The 26,266-nt window shown below is 43.3% G+C and overlaps 2 protein-coding genes across 2 annotated transcripts in view; one reads left to right on the top strand and one right to left on the bottom strand.

The window, feature by feature from the left end:
• The window catches only part of piezo1 (piezo-type mechanosensitive ion channel component 1), a 103,905-nt gene extending 91,283 nt beyond the window's left edge, over positions 1-12,622 (bottom strand). Inside the window, 1 exon segment of the mRNA XM_042010406.1 lies at positions 12,184-12,622. Within this exon segment, the coding sequence (XP_041866340.1) occupies positions 12,184-12,247 (64 nt within the window). The 5' untranslated portion in view covers positions 12,248-12,622.
• A 7,372-nt stretch (positions 12,623-19,994) lies between these two features.
• On the top strand, positions 19,995-24,555 carry cdt1 (chromatin licensing and DNA replication factor 1). The gene is made up of 8 exons (XM_042009532.1): positions 19,995-20,506; positions 20,991-21,460; positions 22,366-22,511; positions 22,583-22,683; positions 22,824-23,012; positions 23,382-23,519; positions 23,605-23,806; positions 24,137-24,555. The coding sequence occupies exons 1-8, from the start codon at positions 20,090-20,092 to the stop codon at positions 24,298-24,300; spliced, it is 1,827 nt and encodes a 608-aa protein (XP_041865466.1). The 5' UTR covers positions 19,995-20,089; the 3' UTR covers positions 24,301-24,555.
• The last annotated feature ends 1,711 nt before the right edge of the window (positions 24,556-26,266 follow it).

The raw sequence follows: 26,266 nt of genomic DNA, 5'->3' as shown, positions 1-26,266 counted from the left end.
TTCGGAATGTGAGACTGAGATCCTGATGGACCATGCTGAAAAACTAGAACACGTTTTATCTGGTGGGGACGGTGTGATCATCATCAGAGTCAGAAAGGCAGAGGAGGGCAGCAGGTGGAGATCCTGTCAATGCTGTGTCAGAGGGAAGACACACCAGAGAGGAGGATGGAGTGGCTGGATCAAGCGGCAACCTCCGGCGGTAAAATGTGAAGCCTATGCAGAAGGGCAAAAAATTGCAGTTCACTCCTCATCCACTAGGGGCTGGCTCCAAAATACAGTCAATTTCTTTCTAACTCATCCATTTGGATGCTATTTAATCTTGAAATTCAGCATAATTAGGGTGTGACCTTTTGACTGACAGGTATCCAATATCCACGGCAACAAGGGAGAGTGTAGGACAATCGCGGTTGTTAGCCAGCTAACAGCGTGCCTTAGCTTTAGCCCACCTACCTCTGTTAGCTGGTTAGCTACTGTTAGCTCCGAGTTAGCCTGGTTAGCTCTTAACTACAGGCAGCTCAGAGTTTGATGGGTGTCAATCATCCACCCCCACCTTCACAGTACCCCTCTCAGCTCCACCTCTTTGCCCATTTTTGGATTTTCCGGGAATGATGACATGCGGTACGCTGCCAAGATGGCGACAGTGGGAACTGCCCAATGAGCTTCAATTCAGCTCTTCAGAAACCTACGGGTGATGTTGCGAAGGCTCCACCCATCTTTTATATACAGTCTATGGGCTGGATATCTCAGTTGGTAGAATATCCATCTGCCATGCAGGAGATAGAAGTTCGATTCCCACAGGGATTAACAGTAACACCTTCCAGTTGGGGCCTTAGGCAAGACGCTGCAGCCCACAGTAAATCGTTGTGGAGGAAAGCGTCTGCTAAATGACAGTAATGATGCCGGTAATGTAGTCTTTTTTATGTATAAAATAACAGATTTATTGGTAAATAATATTTCTTACTAGTTCCAGCACCGCAGCAGCTGTGTCCTCAGAGGAAGTCCTCTGCTGGATCTCAGAATAAATTACCAAAGCTTACTTTTCACATCTTCTTTTACTAAGGCTGGGCTTACACCAGAAGACTTTTAAAAGATTTGCACAAGACTTTGAAAGACTACCAGCTCACATCTAAAGACCAATGTTTAGAGTCTTAAGTCTCAGCCTAGTCTCAGACTGAAATTTGACAAAGACTGTGAATCTATAGGGTCACAAATTACAAGACTGCAACTAGATTCTTTTAGCATTTTTTGTGACATGTTGGACAGGTGATATCAAACAGGGCTGATCTGCACACAGTAAAGCAAGCAAGGGGAGAGTTTCCCTCCGGGAGGGAATTACACATCATCATTATTAAGTGTGGCTTTGCATCTCCACCAGGTGTTACACCGACTCATCAGAATCTGGAGGGATGAACAAGTTTTTATTCTCTTATTCGTTAGATCATTATACTATAACACATAAATGATCCACAGCAGACATTTACTTCTAATAACCACCCGCTCCTCTCTCTGGACGGTCCACCGACGACGTTTCATCACCGCTTCTTGTTCGTCCCCCCCGTCCTTTTTTGCCGGTGGTCTGAATGTCGGGATTCCTGTTTCTGCTTTTGTCAGAACTCATCTATTGGTTGTTGATCGTGTTTCGTCACTGCGACTTGCGATAATATCTAACATGTTAGAAATTGTCGCAGATCCAACACTGGAGAAAGATTGACGTTAAACAGATTACCAGCTCACACCTAACGACCGAGATGACGGGAGCGCTGTGACTCAAGCAAAACTCCTAAGATTTCCTAAAGACTTCTGTTTTTAGTCTGCGACCATGAAAATCGTTTGGTGTGAGCCCAGCATAACTGGTAAATATTGGCAGCAGACTCTCCACCTCATCATCTCCTTGATTTTATTCTGGATCGTTGGAGTCGCCGTTTCCAGTTTTTCCAGAGTGTACGGGAGGGTCAGAAGTAGGAACATTCTCCTGTCAAGTTTGGTTTTTATAAATCCCAAAACTTAACTATAATTGGTGTACACTGGTTTTTGTACCTACGGCAGCTTTAGAAACCCTGGTTTCCCCTGGTCTGGTCCAGACTGCAGAACCCTTTTACTCAGGTTATCATCAACCAGCAGCAGTTTTACCTTTATTTAGATACACACAAGGAGACTGGTTAGTTCCAGACCTTCTAGAACCAGGTGAGACATTCCAGAACCGGCTAAGACCTTCAAGAACCAGGTGAGACCTTCTCCAGTCTGATGTGGTGTTATCAGGAGATGTTTCAGACTCTGAGCTCCACAGTGAGATGTTCTGATTGGTCAGATCTCAGACTGATTTCTGATCAAATTCTGCTTCCCAGAAAAGATCCTGTCAGAGGTCTAACTGGACCAGGAACAGTTCCGGTGAAGATTTCCATAACAGAAAGTGGGAGTCAGGTTGGACAGTTTCATTTGTCTACAGTTTTTCTCTCATCAGAATCAATATTCTCATCACTTTCGGTTCAAACTCCACAACAACTCGTCGTGTGTGCACGTCCGAGCTTCTCGTGCGTCGATCAGACAGCAAACGTTTCTGGACGTGCAGTGTTTGCTTTCATTCACTTCATCATTTGCTTTGGTCATATCAGTCAGAATAAGTAACTCACACCTGCAGAAGTCAGTCCCCATAAAACTAGCAGTCCTCGTGTCATTGCTCCAGTCATTACAAACTAAAGAGTTAAACTAGTTATCAGAATCTGTCAAGCAGATTTTAAACATTGCTTTATGATATTTTCCTGGAATGTTTCCTAAATGGAACAGCTGACCCTCAGCTTTTACTAAACCCAGTTGAGGAGTTTTCCTCTGGCTGGAGGTGAACAACCAGCGTCCACATGCTGCCACGGCTCTGCTAGCAGCCCTGGATGCAGGATCCCAGCCAAGTTCTGCAGGGGAAGGGTTCTCCACTAGAGGAAATACTCCTCGCTGCATCACAAGCGATGAAATCTGATGTGATGTGGATGAAAATGTGTCCAGACAGACGGAAAGGTCTTGATGTACAGGAGGGATTTAGCATGTTCAGTTACATACAGTACAGTAACATGTATGTGCTGTTACAGCAGTATGTTGTTTACAGTCGTGACCAGCTGTTTGCTGTATATTAGTGACTGAAGTCTTTGTTTACAGCATGATGCTGTGAACAAAGACTGTAAGGTGGTAAAGCGCGCATGAAGCGTAAACCGCGTCATGTGATCAGATACCCCACTAACACCACAACCTGGAGCTTTACTGTAGTTTCCAAACGGCTGCACTGCTGGTCTGTCGTGTTGTTATGGGCATTTTCAGATCAGACTTTTTCTCTTTTTATTCAAAAACACTTTCAGATTTGGGTAGCTTGTTGGAACTCAGTGGTGACAGGACGTTTGCAGGTTTTCCAACAGGTTCTGCAGTTTGTTTTAGTTGTTGTGAGAAACTGTTAAGCTTAACTGTAAAGTAGGTCTTGATCCCCTCAGACATAAATACGCCACACTGACCTCCTCAGCCCGTCACTCCACACGTAAACACACCGCCATTTTGGTCGTAGCAATAAAGTTTATGAGATGTACAAGAGGGGAGTTGAGGTGCCTTCAGACTGGATTAAATATTAAACATTTTTCAGATGGTTGGGTTGTTTATGATTGAATTTATGATGAAAATGGTTGGGTTAAGTCAAATACATAATAAAGGTAAAACCAGGTGTTATACAAGAGAAGATGTTTTTACTGATTAACATTAAATTATGAATATTATGATTCTCTGATCTAAAAGGCGTCCCTATATAAAGTAGTACAGGCTCGTTTGTTGTACATTAATGCACCTATAAGTACATCAAGTTAATCATTTGTAATAAAAATCACAGTTTTTATCAGAAAATATGAAGCAAACGGTGAAACTATGCTGCAGGTTGTTGCTATGAAGTAGAGTTTTAATGACTTCCAGTTCAGGTGTTACAGCGAAATGATGTTTACTGGGTAACTGGGACTAAACTAACAGCGAAGCTGGGTTTTACACAGCATTTATGGTACAGAGGAAGAGGCAGAGCAGAAACTAACTAGGGATCTCTCACTCAGAGCAGATTTCTGAGGATCGTTCTGCAACCGAAGAAGTCGTGACGTGGTCTTCGGTTTCTCGGTTTCACTGTCAGAGCTGAGTTGGCAGAGTTCCTCGTGTTACTTCCTTCCTTCTTTTTGATGGCGTGGGGGAGAAACCAGCAGGAAACACAGGGTGTTCCTGCAGCCAGGTTGCAGATCTGATCTGATCAGCAGGTCAGAAATCTGCAGCAGACCTGATGCATCATCATTCACCTCCACATTGGCTGAAGCCATCTGATCAGATTTTCTTAGAAAATCTTATTGGACACATAAAAACATACCAAATCATGAGGCCATGTCTCAGAAATCAGCTGATGAGTGACGATAACATCTGTAATCCAGAAGACTTGTTCAAAGATGCAACATTCTGGAGAATTCATCAAGTCCTAAACCAGAGTCGGTTCACACCCAAGAACTGAAGCCTGCATTTCTCCTGCTTCCCTGCAAAGTCAGATGTCCCTGATGTCCAGTAAATATTTCCATCATGGCTACCTTGTAGGGCCTGCATCATCTAATCCCTGTTTACCTTCTCTGTCAGTCTTCTTACTGGAATATTAGGCCCCTCCCACCTTCTCCTTCCACCATGTAACCCAGTTTCCCACCAGACTGTAGATGGGTTGTCCTCTATTAAATTTTCTTCCAATGTTTTCTAGTTTAAGTTTCTTTTCATTCCATGAATAAGAAATTAATGATTATGACTAAACAAAGTCAGTAGTGGATATGTAACATGTGTGTAGGTCTGATCCATGAACATCAGGTCATACAAGCACACATCTAAAGTCCCGTCTCCACCAACAGATCCGGCTTGGTACGGTACAGATTGGTATGGTACGATATAGATCGGTATATATCGGTATGGTACGGATCAGAATGGATCATATGGTAGGGGTCGTATGGATCGGTATGGTACGAGTTGGTATGGTACGGATCAGAATGGATCATATGGTAGGGGTCGTATGGGTCGCTATGGTACGAGTTGGTATGGTATGGATCAGAATGGATCAGTATAGTACGGGTCGGTACGGTATGGATTGGTACCGGTCGGAAAGGATCGGAACACATTTTTACGTTTCCACTGGTAAAAATAGAAGGTTCCAGAATATTTGATCTGAGCCGTCTTACCCTTTTGTTGCGTTATCAGTTTTACCAATCCCATCCTAAAAGGTGGAGCTTTACACCCTGCAATCCTCTGACTGGTTGAAAGAATCATGACTTCCTGTGTGACTCAGCAGTAAGAACAAAGCAGGATTTGTTATTGTTTAAATGCTGGAGGTACACCGTTCTCCTCCTTTAGTTCTGGGTCGCCTTCTTCCCCATCACGATTCCAGGAAGGCGTTGCACTGCTATGACATCACACTGTTACCGTCAGCTATCACTACGGTTTATACCCCATCTACAGGTAAAGGTAACGGTTGCTGTGGAAACAGAGATTTAGTTTTGAAGTTCATAAACTGACTATGAGCCACTTCCCTCACAGCAAACATTGGGATGAATAATCTTTTGTTACTCTCCATTGGTTGTTGACAATGAAGATGAAAGAAGTACTTCGGTTCCTTCATCCTGTTGCCTGCAGGAGTTTCACAGTGGACAGATTATGATGAAAAGGGGAGAGTCTCCTTCTACCAAATGGAAGTTGTAGGTTCCTCCAGGTAGTTTTTATCCTCTACTGTCTAAAATCAGCTGGACTGTAAACAATCCAGAAAGATTCAGGAAATAAATAAACGACTAACTACAGCGATCATCTGGTCTAAAAAGTAAGAAAACTTTTAAACAGTCAGTGGGGTTTTTTAGGATTATTGTGTTTTTTTAAGAACAATTATGCAAAGACATGATGTAGTCAACTGATAACAGGAAAAACATTCTGGTGCGTTAATGTCACATCAAATCTGCTGGCTTCATGACTTTTACATCCTCTTCATCAAATGTAAGCTGTTTATTCAAACGCTGCCTGATGATGATGATGGTGATGATGATGATGATAAAGATGATGATGATGAGGAGGAATGTGTTTGTATTGATGCAGAGAATCCAGCAGCTGTTTTGTGTGTTGCACCATCACAGCAGTGGCGAGTCCTGATGACCTCATACCCGCTGCTACCTGCTAACATGGATGTTAGATGAGGGTCCGCAGGTACTGATGAAGACCTCAGAGTTATTCTGGTTTTCATATCAGACATCAGGGCATCAATGTAAACTATGATTCATCTGAAACAAACTGACTTAAAGTGTAGCTCCACTCCCTTTTTTTTGCATAACTCCACTGACTGCTAAAATTTGAAAAATGATTGAAACTGCAAGGGTTGGGGTGGGAGGTGTGCGGTGATCAGGGGGCGGAGAGTGGGCCATTAGCACTGTTAGCTGCCTGTCAGCAGCTCCAGCAGCTCTGGAAAGCTGTGGAGACTCACGGCAGGTTGTGGCAGCTGCAGGAAGTTGCTGCTGCTACGATTTGAGCTGCTGTCTGTTGCAGGTAAAGAATAAAATCCTGCGTTACATTTACACCCCTCAAAAACATAAATCCATCCCATTGCAAGAATATTTCATCAGACACTCTGTGAAAGAACAGAAGTCTGAAACTAGCAGATCTACACCAGACAAGCTCACATCCCTTCATATGCGTTGGTGGGCGTGGCTTTCTATGCCTGCAAGATGAGGACCCGCCTACCTGCATTTGGAGGGAAGAGCTGTGGGGTTTACCTCGATGTCATGAAAAACAAAACCTGGTTTTACCCTGCAGGGGGTGCTATGAGCCATTTGTGACCAACAAAATCCCGTTTTTTAAAGAAATAAAAAATGACAAAATTTAACAACAGGGTTGATGGTTTTCATCACAATTAAGTAAGAATATGTTAAAAGCTGAAAAACAACATTTTACGGTGCACTACCCCTTTAATAACTGACAATCCACACTGAAATATAAAACCCTGATCTGGTTATGACTAGTTATCAACAGTGGTAAAGGAATAGATTAAAACTTTTGCTATTAATTTTCTCTTAAGTCAGATATTTGATATAGTTTAGTTACCTGTGGTCTTTAGGCAGCAGGAGTGCGAGTCATCTGTTTGTATTACTCACCCAGTGATTTTAGGGTGTATTCCCCCCAAAATAGTCGCTAGACTCAGTATAATCCAGGACTAAGTTCAGTTCAGGGATGAAACATTATTCAAGACTGAGTTTACATGCATGCGTTAACTGCGTTAAAAATATTAAAGCAATTAATTACATAAATTTGTTACTGCTGTTAACTTCTTAATTTTGAATGCACTAGTATTTATATTTGGTTTTAGTATTTGATTTCTTTTTTGCAATTTAAAGCACTTTGTGGCCACTGAGGTTTACATGCGTAGAGGTGAGTTTTACCACATATTTGTTAGAATTATCTATGCTTATGGGAGGCCAAACAACCCACTCTAACCAACAACCCCGTCATCACTCAGCTGATTCCACCACCACCACCTCAGTGTAGTTCAGAAGTCTGGGCTGGGACCCCTGCTGGGGTTGGGTGGGTGTTACAACCCTAACCCGTCCTGGTGTAGTGTTGTTTAAAAAAAACTTCTTCATCTGATTCCAAACACACAGACAATAAAAAGACTTTATGATGGCAGGTTGTGTGGCGTTCTGAGACATGAACAAGCAGGTGTGTCCATGTCTGACATCATCACATGGTAGGATGAAGACGTGGTTTTGGGTGGGGTTGGTAAACAGTTGCTTGACTGTAGGAGGTTTAGCGTGACTGTGCAGAAGACAACATCTCTGACTCAGAAGAACATGAGCACACAGAAAACTGAATGATGTAACAGGTAACTTCAGGACAAAACTCCTTATTTACACACACACACACACACACACACACACACAAACAGAGACACCTGTGATAGTGGCATCACAGCAACTGTAACAGATGCATTACTGCACGTTACCTCTAAGCAGTCTGATAACCCGTCCAATACCTTCTTTTTTCTCTACCCTGTCCAGCATGGTGGCAGCAGGATGATGGTCTGGCTGCTGAACTAATTTACTCTGCCAAGAGGAGCTTCTGGATATGGGGCTCCCCTTAAAACCTAAATGTTCTTCTTTATTATTATTTTTAAAATACGTTTTTGCTTCTAACTGCTGGACCGGAGAAACAGAAGGAAAAAGGTGGATAGAGGAGAAATAGGAGAAGAAAAGATTGAAAAAGGAAGAACAAAACAAAAAGTAGAAAACAAACCAGAACAGCTGCAATCAGAGTGAAACGGAGAAACTGAACAGCTGCTGCACCTGGAAAGAAGCAGTAAACATCCTGAAGGCTTCTAGAGACCAGCAGGCCATCTATAGACCATCTACAGGAGCACCTGGGAGAGGAACCTGGAAAAACCATGAACAGCAACTAGTGTGTGTGTGTGTGCTTTTGTGGGTGCATGCGTGTGTGTGTGTGTGTGGGGGGGGGGGGGGGGGGGTTTGGGGGTTGTGAGTGTACTCAGCAGTAGGGGTGAGATGTGTTGAGTGATCATGTAAATGCAACCGTCCCCCCGTCCAAGGATCAAAGGCAGACTGAGAGGGTCCCAAACCCAGAGCAACCAGGAGCCACCACTGAGACCAGAACTGAGATAGAAGGAGGCAGAGGAAGGCCGCAGCCAGGGCCAGGGCCAATCCGGCCAGGCAACCCAGAGACCACAAACCCCCAGACACCCTCACCCCACCAATCCCTCTAAATTTTATTTCCCAGACCCATACCCAACCACTCCGATACCGTCTGATAACCAGTCTAATGCCAGCTGAAAAGCAGTCTGTGATTGGTTTATTGGTTGCATTAACCTCCAGACCACATAGTGGACCAATTCATAGAAATGGGTCTTCAGACAGAAATATCATGTTTTTTTTTCTGCCACATAATGGAAATTTTGATGTAATTCCCAAGAGAATTCCATGAAACGACCATCCATGAACAACTGAGCAAACATGTTTACTTGATGAAGAAGCGTCATGCTGAGAATGACTCCACAGCATGTCACATGCACAGGAAGTGAAAAGAAAAGCTCAACACTTTCCAGAACTTCTCCCATGCAGGATGTGTCAGCTCTGAGTGAACAGGAAGTTTCACCGTTCGACAAGAGACACGTTTAACAGCCCAAATTATCCCTTTGTATCTGTATAATTCCCAATAATCACTTTATCTTCCACAGAGTTGCATTCGAGTCCTCTCTGACAAACGAGTACAGACCTGCCACGCGTCCTGTCTAACTGCATGTTCTGCTGTGTCAGAGGCCTTTTATGGTGTCGAATGTGGATCTTTCTGTGCATTTCTCCCTTTAGAAGAGATTACACATTAATTGTGGCTGCAGCAGAATGTGAGGTGTGAAATACAGGAAAGCTGGAGTCACACCTCGCTGAGTGCTGCTGCTCCGGCTCATGTTTCTGACAGTTAGATCAGTTACTTGCTGCCATCAGTCAATGTAATTTCATGTGTCATTAAAGGTGCCTCACATCTGACACAAATAAACCTGACCCAAATCCCGGCACAGCCACTAACTAAAGTCACCAACCTTGATATTTTTCTGTGTTTCAGCCTGGAATCTAAACCAGGTTTTTCCCTTCAGGTGGGTTTTCCTGCCTCCTGTCTAAAGAGACAACCCCAAAATAAATCAGTTGTATCTCCACATCTACCAGGACTGTACATATTATCCTGGTCTCTACAGAGAGCTGTGAGATTACTACAGAAGTGTCAAAATCCAGATATGTGTTACTGTGTCAGAGTAAATTCACCTGGAATACGGTAGAAACTAGAAATGTTACATCATCCTAAAAGAAAACTCCATTACTTTCAGTGAAAACCAGAGGATAGCAGCCCAGTTCACCCAGGAGTGAGTAAAATAATTTGAGGAATAAGTGAAGTAATCCTAAAAATGAGTTAGGTAATCCTAGTATTTAGAAATGAACTCCAATGAATGAGAAATCCTAGGACTGGGCAAAGTAATCCTAGGAATGAGTAAAGTAATCCCAGGAATGAGTAAAGTAATCCTAGGAATGAGTAAAGTAGTCCTAAGAATGAGTAAAGTAATCCTAGGAATGAGTAAAGTAATCCTAGGAATGAGTAAAGTAATCCTAGAAATGAGTAAAGTAATCCTAGGAATGAGTAAAGTAATCCTATGTATGAGTAAAGTAATCCCAGGAATGAGTAAAGTAGTCCCAGGAATGAGTAAAGTAATCCTAGGAATGAGTAAAGTAATCCTAGGAATTAGTAAAGTAATCCTAGGAATTAGTAAAGTAATCCTAGAAATGAGTAAAGTAATCCTAGGAATGAGTAAAGTAATCCTATGTATGAGTAAAGTAATCCCAGGAATGAGTAAAGTAGTCCCAGGAATGAGTAAAGTAATCCTAGGAATGAGTAAAGTAATCCAAGGAATGAGTAAAGTAATCCTATGTATGAGTAAAGTAATCCCAGGAATGAGTAAAGTAATCCTAGGAATGAGTAAAGTAATCCAAGGAATGAGTAAAGTAATCCCAGGAATGAGTAAAGTAGTCCAAGGAATGAGTAAAGTAATCCTAGGAATGAGTAAAGTAGTCCTAAGAATGAGTAAAGTAATCCTAGGAATGAGTAAAGTAATCCTAGAAATGAGTAAAGTAATCCTAGGAATGAGTAAAGTAATCCTATGTATGAGTAAAGTAATCCCAGGAATGAGTAAAGTAGTCCCAGGAATGAGTAAAGTAATCCTAGGAATGAGTAAAGTAATCCAAGGAATGAGTAAAGTAATCCTATGTATGAGTAAAGTAATCCCAGGAATGAGTAAAGTAGTCCCAGGAATGAGTAAAGTAATCCTAGGAATGAGTAAAGTAATCCAAGGAATGAGTAAAGTAATCCCAGGAATGAGTAAAGTAGTCCAAGGAATGAGTAAAGTAATCCTATGAATGAGTAAAGTAATCCTAGGAATGAGTAAAGTAGTCCCAGGAATGAGTAAAGTAATCCCAGGAATGAGTAAAGTAATCCTAGGAATGAGTAAAGTAATCCCAGGAATGAATAAAGTAATCCCAGGAATGAGTAAAGTAATCCTATGAATGAGTAAAGTAATCCTAGGAATGAGTAAAGTAATCCCAGGAATAAATAAAGTAGTCCTAGGAATGAGTAAAGTAATCCTAGGAATTAGTAAAGTAATCCTAGGAATTAGTAAAGTAATCCTAGAAATGAGTAAAGTAATCCTAGGAATGAGTAAAGTAATCCTATGTATGAGTAAAGTAATCCCAGGAATGAGTAAAGTAGTCCCAGGAATGAGTAAAGTAATCCTAGGAATGAGTAAAGTAATCCAAGGAATGAGTAAAGTAATCCCAGGAATGAGTAAAGTAGTCCAAGGAATGAGTAAAGTAATCCTATGAATGAGTAAAGTAATCCTAGGAATGAGTAAAGTAGTCCCAGGAATGAGTAAAGTAATCCCAGGAATGAGTAAAGTAATCCTAGGAATGAGTAAAGTAATCCCAGGAATGAATAAAGTAATCCCAGGAATGAGTAAAGTAATCCTATGAATGAGTAAAGTAATCCTAGGAATGAGTAAAGTAATCCCAGGAATAAATAAAGTAGTCCAAGGAATGAGTAAAGTAATCCTATGAATGAGTAAAGTAATCCTAGGAATGAGTAAAGTAATCCTATGAATGAGTAAAGGAATCCTGTATAAAAGTGAAGCTGGAACAACAGCCAGCAGCTGAGGGCGGCTCAGGTCTAACAGGAGGAAGCAGCTTGTGTTGGACATCCTGCAGAACCCAGAACAGACGGTGAGCAGCAAGTGTCCCCTTCAACACGATAAACATCCGCCTGGAGACCACTCTGAGCTCACAGATCACAGATGTTTGCACGCGGCTCTTGTCTGCACCCAGGATGTGTAGCAGAAGCACGCAGGCCGGAGGAGGCGCACGCGGAGATTTTTTTCTGCTAAACTTCACACTTTCACCGAGTTTTGAGACGTGAGCCACAAACGGAGCTGCGGTTTATTTTTTCAGCATACCAAGCTTTGCGGTTGATGTGGACGCATGAATGGTTGAACTTGAGAATCCCACTATCAGCCTGTTAGTAACAGCCCGTTACTGGGACACTTTCCACCCGCAGTGTGAAACACAGCTGGCCTACCTGTTAACAGGGCGGACGGCAGCAGAAGGCAGTAAAGCAGCCAGACGACCACCTGAAGATCCATGTCTGAAAATCAACGGCGATAAATCCGCAGAGACGCGTCCTCAGATTCTGATCGGCGGGTTAAACATGACAGCTTCCCCGCTGCTCCCATGATCTCCCATCAGACACAAAGAAAGTCTTCGAACTTTTCTTTTAATGTCTGTGTGTGTGTGCAGCTAAAGTTTGGGAGAGACGAAGAAAACTGGAGCGCGTGCGTCCAGTCGGAACGACCCAGTCTGAGCTCGCTCCGCTGAAGGTGGAAAAAGTGATTCACAGCAGCCTGAGAGACTGAGGGGCGTTCATAGAGGAGCTATTCTCCACGATCTGCTGCTGGTCACCTCCCAGTTCCCAACCAGACCCAGAAACTACTGCTGAATAGCTCCAGTTCGGGTCTGCTGCAGACCATATACCCGGCAGCACACTCTTACTGAGTTCTGGACCAGGTTCTACTCCGTTCTACTACTTTATGTTCTCCTGTTGCCCTAAAAAAAAATTCTACCAAATATGCAACTCTGGGGCCACATTTCATCTGCTCCTGCCACACCTGACAAGAAAACCAGTGTTAGTGGCGCCCCTATGTGGCCAAATGAACACACGACATCCTGGCAGATGATTCTGGACAACCCCAACCACAACGAAAAGTTGGTACCCTGTGTAACATGTAAATAAAAACAGAATGCAATGATTTATAAATCTCATCAAGTCATATTTTATTCATAGTAGAAGAGAAACAACACATCAGAGGATGAGACGTTTCACCATGTGATAAAAATATGAGCTGATAGTGAATCTGATGCAGCAACACGTTGGAACAGGAGCAACAAAAGGCTGGAAAAGTACCTGGTACAAACCAGAAACACCTGGAGGAACATTTGACAACTAATCAGGTTACCTGGCAACAGGTCAGTAACATGACTGGTATAAAAGGAGCATTTCTGAGAGGCAGAGTCTCTCAGATGGAAAGCTGGACAGAAGTTCACCAATTTGAGACAAACTGGATCTAAAACTGGAACAATTTCAGAAAAATTTTCCTCAGACTGACGATCCACCATCTACTGTGTAGAATATCATCAGAAGATTCAGAAAACCAGGAGGAATCTCTGTGTGCTGGGGACAAGGCTGGATGCTGGTGATCTTCTGCATTAAAAGCAGACATGATTCTCTACTGGAAACCACTGTCTGTTATCACTGTTCTAACTGCCAGAAAACTCTTTCACATTTTCACAAGTAGATGAAAGGTTTCACAAAACAGAAACTGTTTAAATAAATCTTTATGCTGTAGAGCAGGGGTAGCCAACGTTGGTCCTCGAGGGCACCAATCCGGCAGGTTTTCCAGATTTCCCTGCTCCAGCACACCTGACTCAAATTAAATAGATCCAACAGCCTATAAGGATCTCCACAATGACTCGTTAGTTTAAGTCAGGTGTGTTGGAGCACGGAAATCTGGAAAACCTGCCGGATTGGTGCCCTCGAGGACCAACGTTGGCTACCCCTGGTATAGAGAGTATTTCAGTCCAGATTTGGAGTCTAAATTTGATAGTTTTTGATCTGCCCCATCTACATTTACACAAATAGAATAAAGGTTATAATGTACACATGTGGACAAAATTGTTGGTTCCCTTCGGTTAATGAAAGAAAAACTCACAAAGGTCACAGAAATAACTTGAATCTGACAAAAGTAATAATAAATAAAAATTCTATTAAATTTAACCAGTGAAAGTCAGACATTGCTTTTCAACCATGCTTCAACAGAATTATTAAAAAAATAAACTCATGAAACAGGCCTGGACATAAATGATGGTACCCCTAGAAAAGACTGAAAATAATGTGACCAAAGGGACGTGTTAATCCAAGGTGTGTCCACTAATTAGCATCACAGGTGTCTACAATCTTGTAACCAGTCAGTGGGTCTATATATAAGCTACAGGTAGTGTTGTGGAATTTTATTACCAAAGATCACACACTAAGTGAGAATCAAACAAAGTATTTTTATTAAGAGCTGATCAACAATGGGAGTCACACAGTCAAACAGCTTTGGCTGAGCGAGTCCGCAGAGATACACATGGGCTTGGTTAATATAGACTCGCATGACGTGATGGCATCAAGGTCGTTGGTGCAAATCCTCAGCACACTGTCTTCAAACCCTGCACAGCCTGGTACACAGTTTCTAAAGAATGTTATCAGTGGTGTGATGGGAGAGGAGAGCTCATTAAATATTATCTGGGTACAAGTCGTTCTCCTCCTCAGTGAATCATAAGTCAAGGTTTTTAATAATACAAAGTATAGTCTACAGAATATAAGGGTTATGTATATAAATTTTTCCATTACAGTAGTCACTGTGCTCTTTGGTGACATGGTGTGTACCACACTCAACATGGACCAGAGGAAGCAAAGGAAAGAGTTGTCTCAGGAGATTAGAAAGAAAATTATAGACCAGCATGTTAAAGGTAAAGGCTGTAAGACCATCTCCAAGCAGCTTGATGTTCCTGTGACTACAGTTGCAGATATTATTCAGAAATTTAAGATCCATGGGACTGTAGCCAACCTCCCTGGATGTGGCCGCAGGAGGAAAACTGATGACAAATCAAAGAGACGGATAATACGAACGGTAACAAAAGAGCCCCAAAAAACTTCTAAAGAGATTAAAGGTGAACCTCAAGCTGAAGGAACATCAGTGTCAGATCGCACCATCCGTCCTTGTTTGAGCCAAAGTGGACTTAATGGGAGACGACCAAGGAGGAACCATTGTTAAAAACAAACCATAAAAAAGCCAAACTACATGTTGACAAGCCACAAAGCTTCTGGGAGAATGTCCTATGGACAGATGAGACAAAAATGGAACTTTTTGTCAAGACACATCAGCTCTATGTTTACAGCTGGAAAAATGAAGCATATGAAGAAAAGAACACCGTCCCTACTGTGGAACATGGAGGAGGCTCTGTTATGTTCTGGGCTGCTTTGCTGCATCTGGTACAGGGTGTCTTGAATCTGTGCAGGTACAATGAAATCTCAAGACTATAAAGGATTCTAGAGAGAAATGTGCTGGCCAAGAATGGCTAAGAGGAAAACATTGGACTATTCTAAAGTCTGAGGTTTAGTGAGTCAGGGAGCTATGTAGAGAAGCAGTCCATGTCTCTCCAGGTATCACAGCTTGCATTAAAGGGGTCCACAAGGAAAATAGGTTGGGAATGACCGGTCTAGAGGCCATTCATTTCAATAAAATTAGCCTTATTTATGTTTTTTGTCTCACAGATCAGACCCTGAATTGGAAGGTGACTACAGCTTTTCAGACTGATTAATCATAACAGTTCTGGTGATTCCGCCTTGGTGACGCAGCAGCTAGCTTCAGGGTTAGCCCTGTACCTTGCCTAACAGGATATGGATATATATATATATATATATATATATATATATGTGTGTGTGTGTGTGTGTGTATATATATATATATATGTGTGTGTGTGTATATATATATACATATGTGTGTGTGTGTTCTCTCATTCTCCACCACCTTGGGAGGTGTTTCCCATTGTGACCTAGGGGTCTCCAGTCCATATTTTGCACAGATGTGTCTGTACACTATGCCGGCTACTTGGTTATGACGTTCCATGTATTCTTTGCCTGCCAGTATCTTGCAACCTGCTGTGAGGTGCTGGATTGTTTCAGGGGCCTCTTTGCACAACCTGCATCTGGGGTCCTGCCTGGTGTGGTAGATCGGGGGTCCTGCCTGGTGTGGTAGAGCTGGGGTCCTGCCTGGTGTGGTAGACCTGGGGTCCTCTCTGGTGTGGTAGATCTGGCGTCCTGCCTGGTGTAGTAGATCTAGGCTTACATTGCCCTGGTAATCAAGGCTTACTCCTGTGCTGCCATGATTAGCGCCTCTGTGCTGTCCTTCAGTCCAGCCCTCTCTAGCCATTGGTAGGACTTATTCATATCCACCACTTCAGCTATCTGTCGGTGGTACATCCCATGCAGGGGCTTGTCTTTCCATGATGGTTCCTCCATTTTATTCTCCTTCAGGTTCATACATCTTCCTGATGTATTCATGGAGCTTGTTTCATCTCGGATCGAGGCCCTGATGCTCTCTAGTCCTCGGCCTCCCCCTTTGTGCTTAGTGTCTAGTCTCTGGACACTGGATGTGGGGTGGAACCCTCCATGCATGATGAACAGCTTTCATGTTTTAACATCTGTGGTCTGAACTTCCTTCTTTGGCCAGCTTATTATCCCAACAGGGTATCTGATCACTGGCAGGTTATAGCTGTTATTTACCTGGATCTTGTTCTGCCATTGAGCTGATTTCTCAGGACTTGCCTTAAGGATGGTACACACAAGGATTTTTTAAATCTGAATGGATGTTTAATCTGTTAGAGACCACAGGAAGATAAAAAATCAGGCATTGAGCAGTGTTGATGGACTGTGTTGAGGCTCCGATAATCTCAGCACAGAACAACACAAACATAACTTTTCTTTCCCACAACCGATCTAGAATCTAGAATATATTCTTCCTGGTTCCCCAATCAGCTCGCTCTCTGATTGGCTACATTCTGTTCCACGTCAAAATCCACACAGTCAAGACCCAGGAGTCGTCGGCTTTTCACACACGTGAAGATTTTGGTCGTAAATATTGAACATGTTCAGTACTTCCAATTGTCGGCCACAATCCGTTTCAGAGCTGATTGTTGGGACGAATTCGGTCTTAAGCCACCTCAGACCACAGGATGGTTTTATAGAAAAATCTTATAAGACTTAAATCATCTGGGGTTTGTCGTCCTTGGTTTGGAAGGAGGAACAACCTGATAATCTTTATGCCTGTTCCCAGCTTTACTCGTTGCAGATATTTGGCTTTTGCAGTTTTCCTTGTGGCTTCTTTGTGGCTGCTCTTTGCTTATGGTATGCCAAGGTACTACGCACACACACACACACACACACACACACACACACACACACACACACACACACACACACACACACACACACCACTCATTCACTGGGACAAAACAGTTTTAAAAATCTAATTTTTTTTTCATTAGAGTTGTATATTCATGGAGAGGAAAGTCTTTTCTATTTAGCCATGTAAAGGAACAGGTTCCAAAAATTAACATTTAACAAAAATATATATACGTTTTTTTTTTCCTGTTAGAACCTGATTTGTGACAGTTTCGTCAGGCACGCTTGGAAGAAACAAATTTTAATTTTTCTAGCCCAACAAGAGCCTCAAGTTTTGAAGTGTGCCGTAACAGTTTTTTATTCTGATATATAATAAAATACAATATGCAAAATTATATTCTGATCTCACAACGTTCTGAAAACTCAGGTTTTTAAATATTTAATTTCTAAATTGCTATGTTCAAAACCATTTCATGGGATAACAAAGAAAAATGTAGATTAGAAGTTCCTTCATATAAACGACACAAACTCAAGAAAAAACAAAAACAAAAAAAAATCAGTGAAACAATTAAAACATCTGACTCCTGAAAAACAGATGATGGAGTTGACAAGAAGTGTGTTTATAATTCTGATTAATGAACAAATCTACTTTTAAATAAATTAAAGTTACAAAAGATGAACTAAATCATTTTATTTAAACTATAAAATGACAAACTAACAAAGATGAAGACATGAAGACAGACTCTCTCATCTCATCTCATCTCATCTCCTCTCTCCTCCTCCTCCTCCTCCTCCTCCTCCTCATCTCCTCTCCTCTCCTGTGCAGGTTGTGTGAGAAGATGAACTGTATGAGACCTTTTTAAAGAATGCATTTCCATCCACACATCATTTCCTGTCAGGACCAGCTTGCCAGCTGTTCTACCGATTCCGTCCGGTGCGTCCTTACCATGGGATGTGGGGAAGAAGTTCCAAGTAGCTCTTTAAACCCCCGGTGTAGGAGGGATAACAGGGAGAAGGAAGAAATTCTTCTTGTTCTTGTTCTGTCTACCTGGACCATCAATGCACTTTCATTGGACTTTGTCTGGATCTATTCTGTGCCTCTGTCCAATACCTTCTCTCTTTCCCCTCTTTCTTCCACCTTTGCCTTTCCCTCTCTTGCATGTCATGTTTGTCAGAGTTTTGACAAGGGGGGGCACACCAAAGCTAAATAAAGCTTATAGTTTTGGCATTTCCAGCAAAACATGGATAAAATTGTGAAAGTACCAGTGATGATGAATCAACATGAGACTTCAATTACTAAAAAAATAAAATAAAACATCTGTCCCTGGACTTTACCAGGTAACGGTCAAGTAATAGTAGTAATCAGTGGTGGGTAATGAGAAGATACCACGGTGGGTTGTATGCCTCAAAATATCAGCGTCTGACCGAAGGAAGACAAGCTTGACATTGTTGTTGATGAAAAGGGGCCTGCAGAAAAAGTCTAAAGAAAAAGCTACAAAAGCACATATTAAATATTTACATTTGCACCCTGAAATAACATTTTAATTCTTTAAGTTTACAAATAATATTATTTTTGCACATTATGAAATTATAAGTGGATGCCAACTCCGTCAGCGTACACGTCATCTCCGTCAGCATACACGTCATTGGCTGACAGGGTTGGGGGGGGGGCTGTAACATTTATGTTACCAGTGTTACAACCCTCCCCATTCCTAAAACTAGGTTTTCTTTTGTTTTGTTTTGTTTTTTTTATTATTCCTTTTAAAGCATGTCTAGGCAATGGAAAAGAAAGAGAGATGTGTGCCTGCTGAAGTTTTTTTTTTTAAAAAAGCATCTGATGAGGTCTTAAAGAAGGGAAAGTCAGTCAGATTAGTTTAAGGAACATGGAAACTCTCTTATAACACTGAGCAAATCACTGCAGAAGCTGAGAGACCAGGGATCCAGTGATCTTCCCAGAGTAGGCTACAATAGAATAAAGAAAAGCAGAAGAACAACAGCAGCAATACTCCTCCACCAAAACATAAATAAATAAAAAATTTAATTAATTAATTAATGTTATGGAAGTTTGTTTAAATAGGCCTATTTACACAAAAATTCACACACACTCCTGAGTTAAACATTGAATGTTTGAGCTGTAGTCAGTAAAAGAGAAAGATTTTGTTTGGGATTTTCATTTTTTTTCTTTTCAATAAATCATTTTTTGTATCATGGTGGTGCAACAAGAAGTGATTTGTTGTTGTTCTGTTATAATTTGATGTTGTGCATAGCCATGTGTGAAATAAATAAATAAATGAAATTAAATTTTTAAGTAGCCTATATTATATGGCGTGGCATCTGTTTTTGCTTCTTTTGTGTAATTGTTACAACTCTCCTCAGTATGTGTTACAATCATACCCGGCCTATATATATATAAAAACATACTATATATAACGATTTTTATTATTATTTCTGACCTGGATATTTGTTAAGTTTGTCCTGTATATAATATTTTTCCATCATATGGTTTAATTTCACTCTCATTCTCTGTCATGCTGCTGTAACGCGGGGATTTTCCAGTCCGGGAACAATAAAGTAGGTCTGATTCTGATTCTGTCTCTGTCACTTTGAGTAGTTTAATTAACTTTAAGTCCAACAAAGAGCTGAAATCCCATCAGTGAAATCACCCTGAGTCATCGTTTAAATACATTTTCATGATTAAATCATTAAAATCAAAGATTTCAGCGATAAACACATCAAACTATCAAAATGCGTGAAACATTTAGGGTGGAGCGTTGCGGTAACAGCTGCCCCTCGTCACGTGACACATCTCGGCCACGCCGGGCCCGGAAGAGGCGGATCTTTACGTCATTTCGCGCCAAAATTCTATTGTGCTCTTCCTGTTAAGGCTATATACATCCGGAACGTCGCTGTTTACTAGTGTAGTTTGTCTGTGTTCGGTTGTTGGTGTCGTTTCGGTGCCGTCTGGGTGTCCGGCAGCAGCAGCATGTCTCAGGCTCGAGTTACGGACTTCTTCTCCCAGAAGAAGAAAGGAGTCGCTGGAGCAGCGAAGTCCGCCAAGCCGCGCACCACCAGGACCAGACCCGCTCCAAACAGAGACTCCTGTTCTTGTTCGTCCCCCGTACACGAGGAGTTTATTCGAGTTATCGATGAAGCAGTGGGGGTTAAAGATGTTGGGAGCATTCAAGCCACTGACAATATCCCCTCCAGTCCCCGAACCCCGAAGCGAAGCTCGGCTGACGCGGAGTTCGACCTTGGGGCCGCGGTGTTTTCAGCCACCGCTGACCGCTGCACGGCCAAGAAGAGGCGGCCGGCGGGAGGCGTCAGAGAGGCGGACACGGCCAAGAAGTCGGCCCGAAAAAAACTAGTCCTCCCCGAGGAGAAAACTCAGGAAAAAGCTCAGGTACGCAGGGTGTTTGAGCTGGTAGACATCACCTGTACCATGGCACCAGAATGCCTCAATCAGGGGTTAAGGGTCTATTCTAGTCATTTATTCTGGTAAATCCAGTATATAAAGTAAACCAGTCAGATGTTGTTAATGCTTGATTGTTTCTGGTTCTCTGGTGGCTTCATATGATCCTTGGATGTGAACCAGGAATTCCATCTCGATGCTTCCTGAATGCTTCCAGTCTTCTCAGCATTGTGGGGGGCCTTTGGGGAGCAGTTTTTGGGGCTCAGAGACCACAGTGGGGTCTGACTTGAACCTTCTTTCCTCCCTGCATCCTGCTGCCGACCATGAAGATGTGATTTTATATCTGTTTATTCTGTGTTATTAGTGGACCTGTTTGGAAGATAACTCCCAGAGAAACACCGAGCTGGATTGGAATGGGTGATCCAGAATTAAGGTCTTTTAATCTGAAACCTGCTGTGCTTCATATGATTGACAGGCTCTCTCTCAGGAGAACATCTTAGCTCTGAAGCATCGCCTTCAGAGGATCAAGAAGCAGGCGGAGGAGATCCCTGCTTCCTCGTCCTCCTGTCCCAACAATGCTGTCCCGGCTGTTCGAACCCTCGCCGCTCCCTCTTCAGACATTGCTACCCTCAGGTCCACCGTGGCACTTGCCAAAGAGCTGGCAGCTAAAGCCCAGAGGAGGAAGCAAGAGAAGGCAGTTGATGAGATCCAGCAGACCGAGACCCAGTCCCAGGATGGTTCAGAGTCCGGCACCGAGCAGCCGGCCTACCTGCGATACCACACCTTGGCCCAGGCTGTCCCCCCAGGCCTGGCGCTGCCTCATCATTACCGAGTTCTGGCCGAGATGTTCAGGAGTATGGACACGGTGGTCGCCATGCTGTACAACCGCAGCGAGACCGCCACCTTCACCAAGATCAAGCAGGGGGTCCAGGACATGATGCACAGGTAGGAGAGGTTCTGTAGAGCCAGCCCCAGTTCCAGTAAATCTGGGTCTCTGTGTAAAAACGTAAACAAAAGCAGAATCTCATCCACCCATATTTTATTCCCAGTAGAAGAACAGCCAAACGTTTGTTAGTTTAATATCTTTTTATTCTGTTAAACATGAGCGGAAAGCGGAAATTAAACGAATAAAAATGAGAACAAAGTCAGAGGGAATGTGTTTTCCAGTGATTCACGTCAATTAAAACCTTTCCTTGTTTTCTAGAGGAACCGCTTTCGCAGTCCTTTGCGAAATGTTCCTTCTTTTTGTTGTTGGGATATATTTTTACTGTTTCTGCTTCAGCCTTACGCCAGTGGAAATTAAGCATGTAGATTTCTGTCCTTTCCATTCACTTTCTTTCAGGTAACCCAGATATAATACTAGACCTGATCGCGGTACCACACATCGGTGTCTCACAGACGGCTGAGGCCCTTTTATTTTCTCACAGTGTGTTTGGTCTGAATCCTCGTGTTTAGAGTCTCCAGCATGGGTGCTGAGTTCTTTTGGTTTACTTTTATTTCGGGGTGTTATGAAGCATCTAGTCGGGTTCTTCCGGGCAGGTTCTCGCCCCCCCTGAATGTGTTGTAGTGTAGCGAGCTTCCCACGTAACCTACCACATCCCCGACAGACAGTCGACTCCTCTTTTGACTCCATAAGACAATTCTAGAAGATATAGATGTCTTTATTATGGGGTGTATTTTGACTTCTCTTGTCTTAATGCCCTTTTCATTATTGTCTGGCATGTGTAAAGATGTTTTGTTCTACTGGGGATAAAATGTGGATGAAGGGATGTCCTGGGTTGTGTGATGTGACTGCATGGATGGATGTTGGGATGTCTGATGGGAAGTTTCATGTTTTCCTGCTCTGGAAGGCGGTTTGAGGAGAGCCACGTGGGTCAGATCAGGACGGTGTTTCCAGAGGCGTACACCTTCAGGCAGGAGAAGAACATCCCCACGTTCAGCAGCAGCATGACGAGGAGCAGCTTCCAGCTCACCGTGGAGCCGGTCATCCACTCGGGTCAGAACCAGAACAGCTGCTGCTGCTTCAGCTCATGGCTCTGAGGTTAACTTTTCTCTTTGTGTCTTCAGACCAGAAGGAAGTCCGGCCTGTCCTGTCCGCCTCTCTTCTCCTGGAAAGAAGACGCATCTTCCACCAGAGCCTGCTTTCAATCGTCAAACAGCACCATAAGGTGAGCACCGGCTGCACATGACCTCCGTTTTGGGGGCGGGTTGGGGTTCAGACTTCAGTCTGCGATGGTACCAGGAGATCCTGTGAGAGATGTCTACGGGACGTTTCCAGCTGGTTTCTGACGACGTCCTCTGTCTGCAGGTCTTTCTGTCCTCGCTGGTTCCTCCCATGAACGTCCCAGAAGACAAACTGACCCGCTGGCACCCTCGCTTCAACGTGGACACCGTCCCGACCCTCCAGGTCGGCCCACTGCCTCAGATTCCTCAGACGGGGAAGCTGGTTACAGCCCAGGAGGTTCTAGACCAGGCCCGTTCACTCATCACACCCAAGGTGAGTCCCACGAGGTTTAACCGGCAAACCTCCACGAGGGAAACTGCCATGAAGTATTTCTACCTAAATATGATGTGCTCGGAAATGAATCGGTTGTAGGCGTTCATCACTGAATCAGTTCATTCATTTTGTTTTAAAAGCTTTTAATTCAATAAGCTGTATATTAAATTAAAAGCCTCTTAAAACAAAATGAATAAACTTTAATTTCAGTCAAATGTTTGCGCTGCTGATCCTTAATAAAAGTGTATTCAGACCTCGATGCTGTAAAGTCTTTGGTTAGAAATGTGGATTTGAAATTTGGTTCCTATCGCCCAGCCCTCTATCAGAATGGATCGGTTAATGAATCGTTCTTTGTTGTCTTGTGCTCAGATGGAGAAGGCTCTGCTGTCCCTGACGCCACAGACCGGAGACCAATGTCCAGAGTCCACATGTCCTCCGACATCAGCAGGTCCTGCAGCTCAGCTCCCGTCCTCCCTGAAGGGGGTGTCCCAGTCTCTGCTGGACAGGGTACGTACAGTAGCCGGGGGAAGTTGAGTTCCTCATACACTAAACACGCCTTTTTGTCTTATTAAAATATTTTCATTCTTTTCAGATCCGGGCCAAAGAGGCTCAAAACCTGCAGGCGGCCATGACCCGAAACCCGGCCCAGGAGGAGCGCCTGCTGATGATGTCGCGGCTGGGAGAGCTGGCCAGGATCCTCCGTAACGTGTTTGTGGCAGAGAAGAAAGCAGCTCTGATCATGGAGGTGGCTTGCAGCAGGATGGTGGCGAGCTACAGATCTGCTCTCAGCACAGGTTGGTTTGCAGGTCTAAACGTCCTGACCAGCGCTGAGCTGGTGGTGGAAACGGAGGCAGGAAGTCCAGCTGTAGAGGTTACATATGGGGATGGAGAAACGAGGAGCCGGGTTCTCTGGAGATATTTTGGCTTCATGGCCCAAATTCTAAAAGAGTTGGGATGTTGTGTAAAATATGAACAAAGGCTAATGTCACAAACCCGCATTAATTCCAGATAGAACAGGACAAAAAGGAGCATTTCAGAGAGGCAGAGTCTCAGATGGACACTGTCACCAGGTTGTTCTTCACTGTTTGCAAATGAGCTCATTTCCTGTTTTTCCCCTCAATCAGGTGAAATGGAAAAACATGTCCGTCTTCTGGCTGAGGTGGCTGCTGATTGGCTGACTATTCATCCAATCAGGAAGGACTTGTACCTGAAGCTGAACAAGAACATGGAGCTGAGCGTGGTCCTGGAGAAGCTGAGCAACAGACTCCTAGAGGAGGAGAAGCTTTGACTCTTGAACACTTTTCTGGGATTATTCCTGTGTGGATACCTCCAGGATTCTGGTTTTTCCACAGTCAGTGCTGGTCCTGGACCTGGTCCCGGTCCTGCTCTGAACTCTTTGAACTCTTTTGTTCTTTATTTTTTTATGGAAGAAGTTGGCATTCTGTCTTTGTTCTTTGGGATGGACTTTTCCATGAAATCTCTATGAATGTTTACATTTTAAAGATCGTTGTTCATGTTGCAGAAATACAGTTTTTTACCAGAACCACACGTCTGCATTTCAGTTGTCTGGATCTGAACCTGAGCCCTTGTCCTGATGGAGGATTGAGTATTGGTTGTCATGGAAACAGCTGCTGTTGACAATCCTCCTCGGCCGCTCTGGAGTCTGGTTCAATCTAACATGGTCGAGTCAACGAGTCAGTCCAATCAAATCATCTAGTTAACAGTAAACAGAAATCTGCCCGGGGGGGTGGGGGCTGCTCCGCCTCTGGTTGGAGCCCCGTCCATACAAGCCCCACGTGTTTTCAGGGGGAGGACCCCCACCAGTAGCAGTGGTCTCTGACGTTGTCTTGGTATCTACAGTGCAACAAATTTACAGCTCAACACGTTTAAAACACATTTCTTCAAAGGCTACCTCCCACTCTGAGATGAATCCCACCGCACGTCACGGATCTCCATCAGCATTCTTTGTTCAGCTGCTGAGAAAATGAAGCTCTCAGCTTGGTCTCTTCTTCTGCAGCTCCTCTTTTCCACCATCCACTCGTCAGGGCTTCCTACGTTCCTCAGGACCTCCCACATAGCCAGGCTCTGTAAGCCTCGCTTGGATTAACCTCAAGTAGATGCAGCTGAAATGTGTTAGTGGAACGGCTTGAGCCTTAATATAGAGATGGGTTTTAGTTCAAGCGAGGCTTTCCTGATACAGCCTGGCTTTCTGGTGGAACACCCCCCTGGTTTTTTATCTGTGACTAATATAAAAAATATCAATTCAAGATGGAAATATACATTACATTTACACAAACAGGAGCAGCTATCGTTGCACTGCTACAATACAGAATGAAGAAAATAAAAACTCACTACTCACAGCAAGTTTGGATGTTTATGAAAAATGTAAAAAGTTCAGGCTACGCTGATTTTATATCCTGACTGAGTAGAATCGTGATACATCAGTGCTGGGTTAACGACAATAAATGAGTCATGTGTTCGGTGTGGTTTTTCTGGTGATGTCAACATGTGAACAGGATGATGAAGAGGACACTTCATGCAAGTTAACCTGTAAGCTGGAAGCATCCAGTTCGACCTGCATCCTTGTCCCTTGCACACAGAGATTTCTCCTGATTCTCTGAATCTTCTGGGCCCGCTTGTTCAAACATAATCCGATCGGATTTCGGTTATTGGATAGGATTAAATCTTGAAAACGGGTTGTTTAAAACTTCTGAGTCGGATCCGGATAACTTTGGCCAAGATAACAGGATTATCCTGATTCCAACAGAGGGTAGGATTACAAGGTGGATTTCAGGAGGAAACAGGTAAAACCTCAGATTTGAACAAAAAGAATTTTTTATTTGGTGCATATGCTTTTGTATTTCTGTGTTGCATCTGACTTGTTTAACAGTTACAGGGATAAAGTGGTTAAATAGGTGTAGCCTGGCTCTTCATCTAGGACCTGGAGGATAGGGGGCCTTGGACCAGGCTTGGGGACCACTGGATTACGTGGTCCGCTGTCCTGAAAAATTGGATTCCCAAATCTGAATAGCTTTTAGTGGTGTGGTGGTTAGCACCGCAGCCTCACTGCAAGAAGGTTGCTGTTCCGAATCTCAGCTGGGGGAGGTTTGAACCTCGAGGGCAGCGGTCTTTCTGTGTGGAGTTTGTATGTGTGGGTTCTCTCCGGCTTCCTCCCACTGGCCAAAGACATGATGTGAGGTTAATTGATTACTCTAAATTCTCCCTAGGAGTGAGTGCGAGTGTAAATGGTTGTT

Source organism: Melanotaenia boesemani, chromosome 16 (assembly GCF_017639745.1).
Source record: "Melanotaenia boesemani isolate fMelBoe1 chromosome 16, fMelBoe1.pri, whole genome shotgun sequence".
Classification (NCBI taxonomy): domain Eukaryota; kingdom Metazoa; phylum Chordata; class Actinopteri; order Atheriniformes; family Melanotaeniidae; genus Melanotaenia; species Melanotaenia boesemani.
The sequence above is the reverse complement of the archived record's forward strand: the minus strand, read 5'-3'. Positions and strand labels throughout refer to the sequence as shown.

Excerpts from the sequence above, each read along its gene's own strand:
- cdt1 (XM_042009532.1), top strand. The coding sequence starts at position 20,090 with ATGTCTCAGGCTCGAGTTACGGACTTCTTCTCCCAGAAGAAGAAAGGA. Across the intron at positions 21,461-22,365 it reads GTCCAGGACATGATGCACAG|GCGGTTTGAGGAGAGCCACG; the intron begins GTAGGAGAGGTT and ends CTGCTCTGGAAG. Across the intron at positions 23,013-23,381 it reads GTTCACTCATCACACCCAAG|ATGGAGAAGGCTCTGCTGTC; the intron begins GTGAGTCCCACG and ends TCTTGTGCTCAG.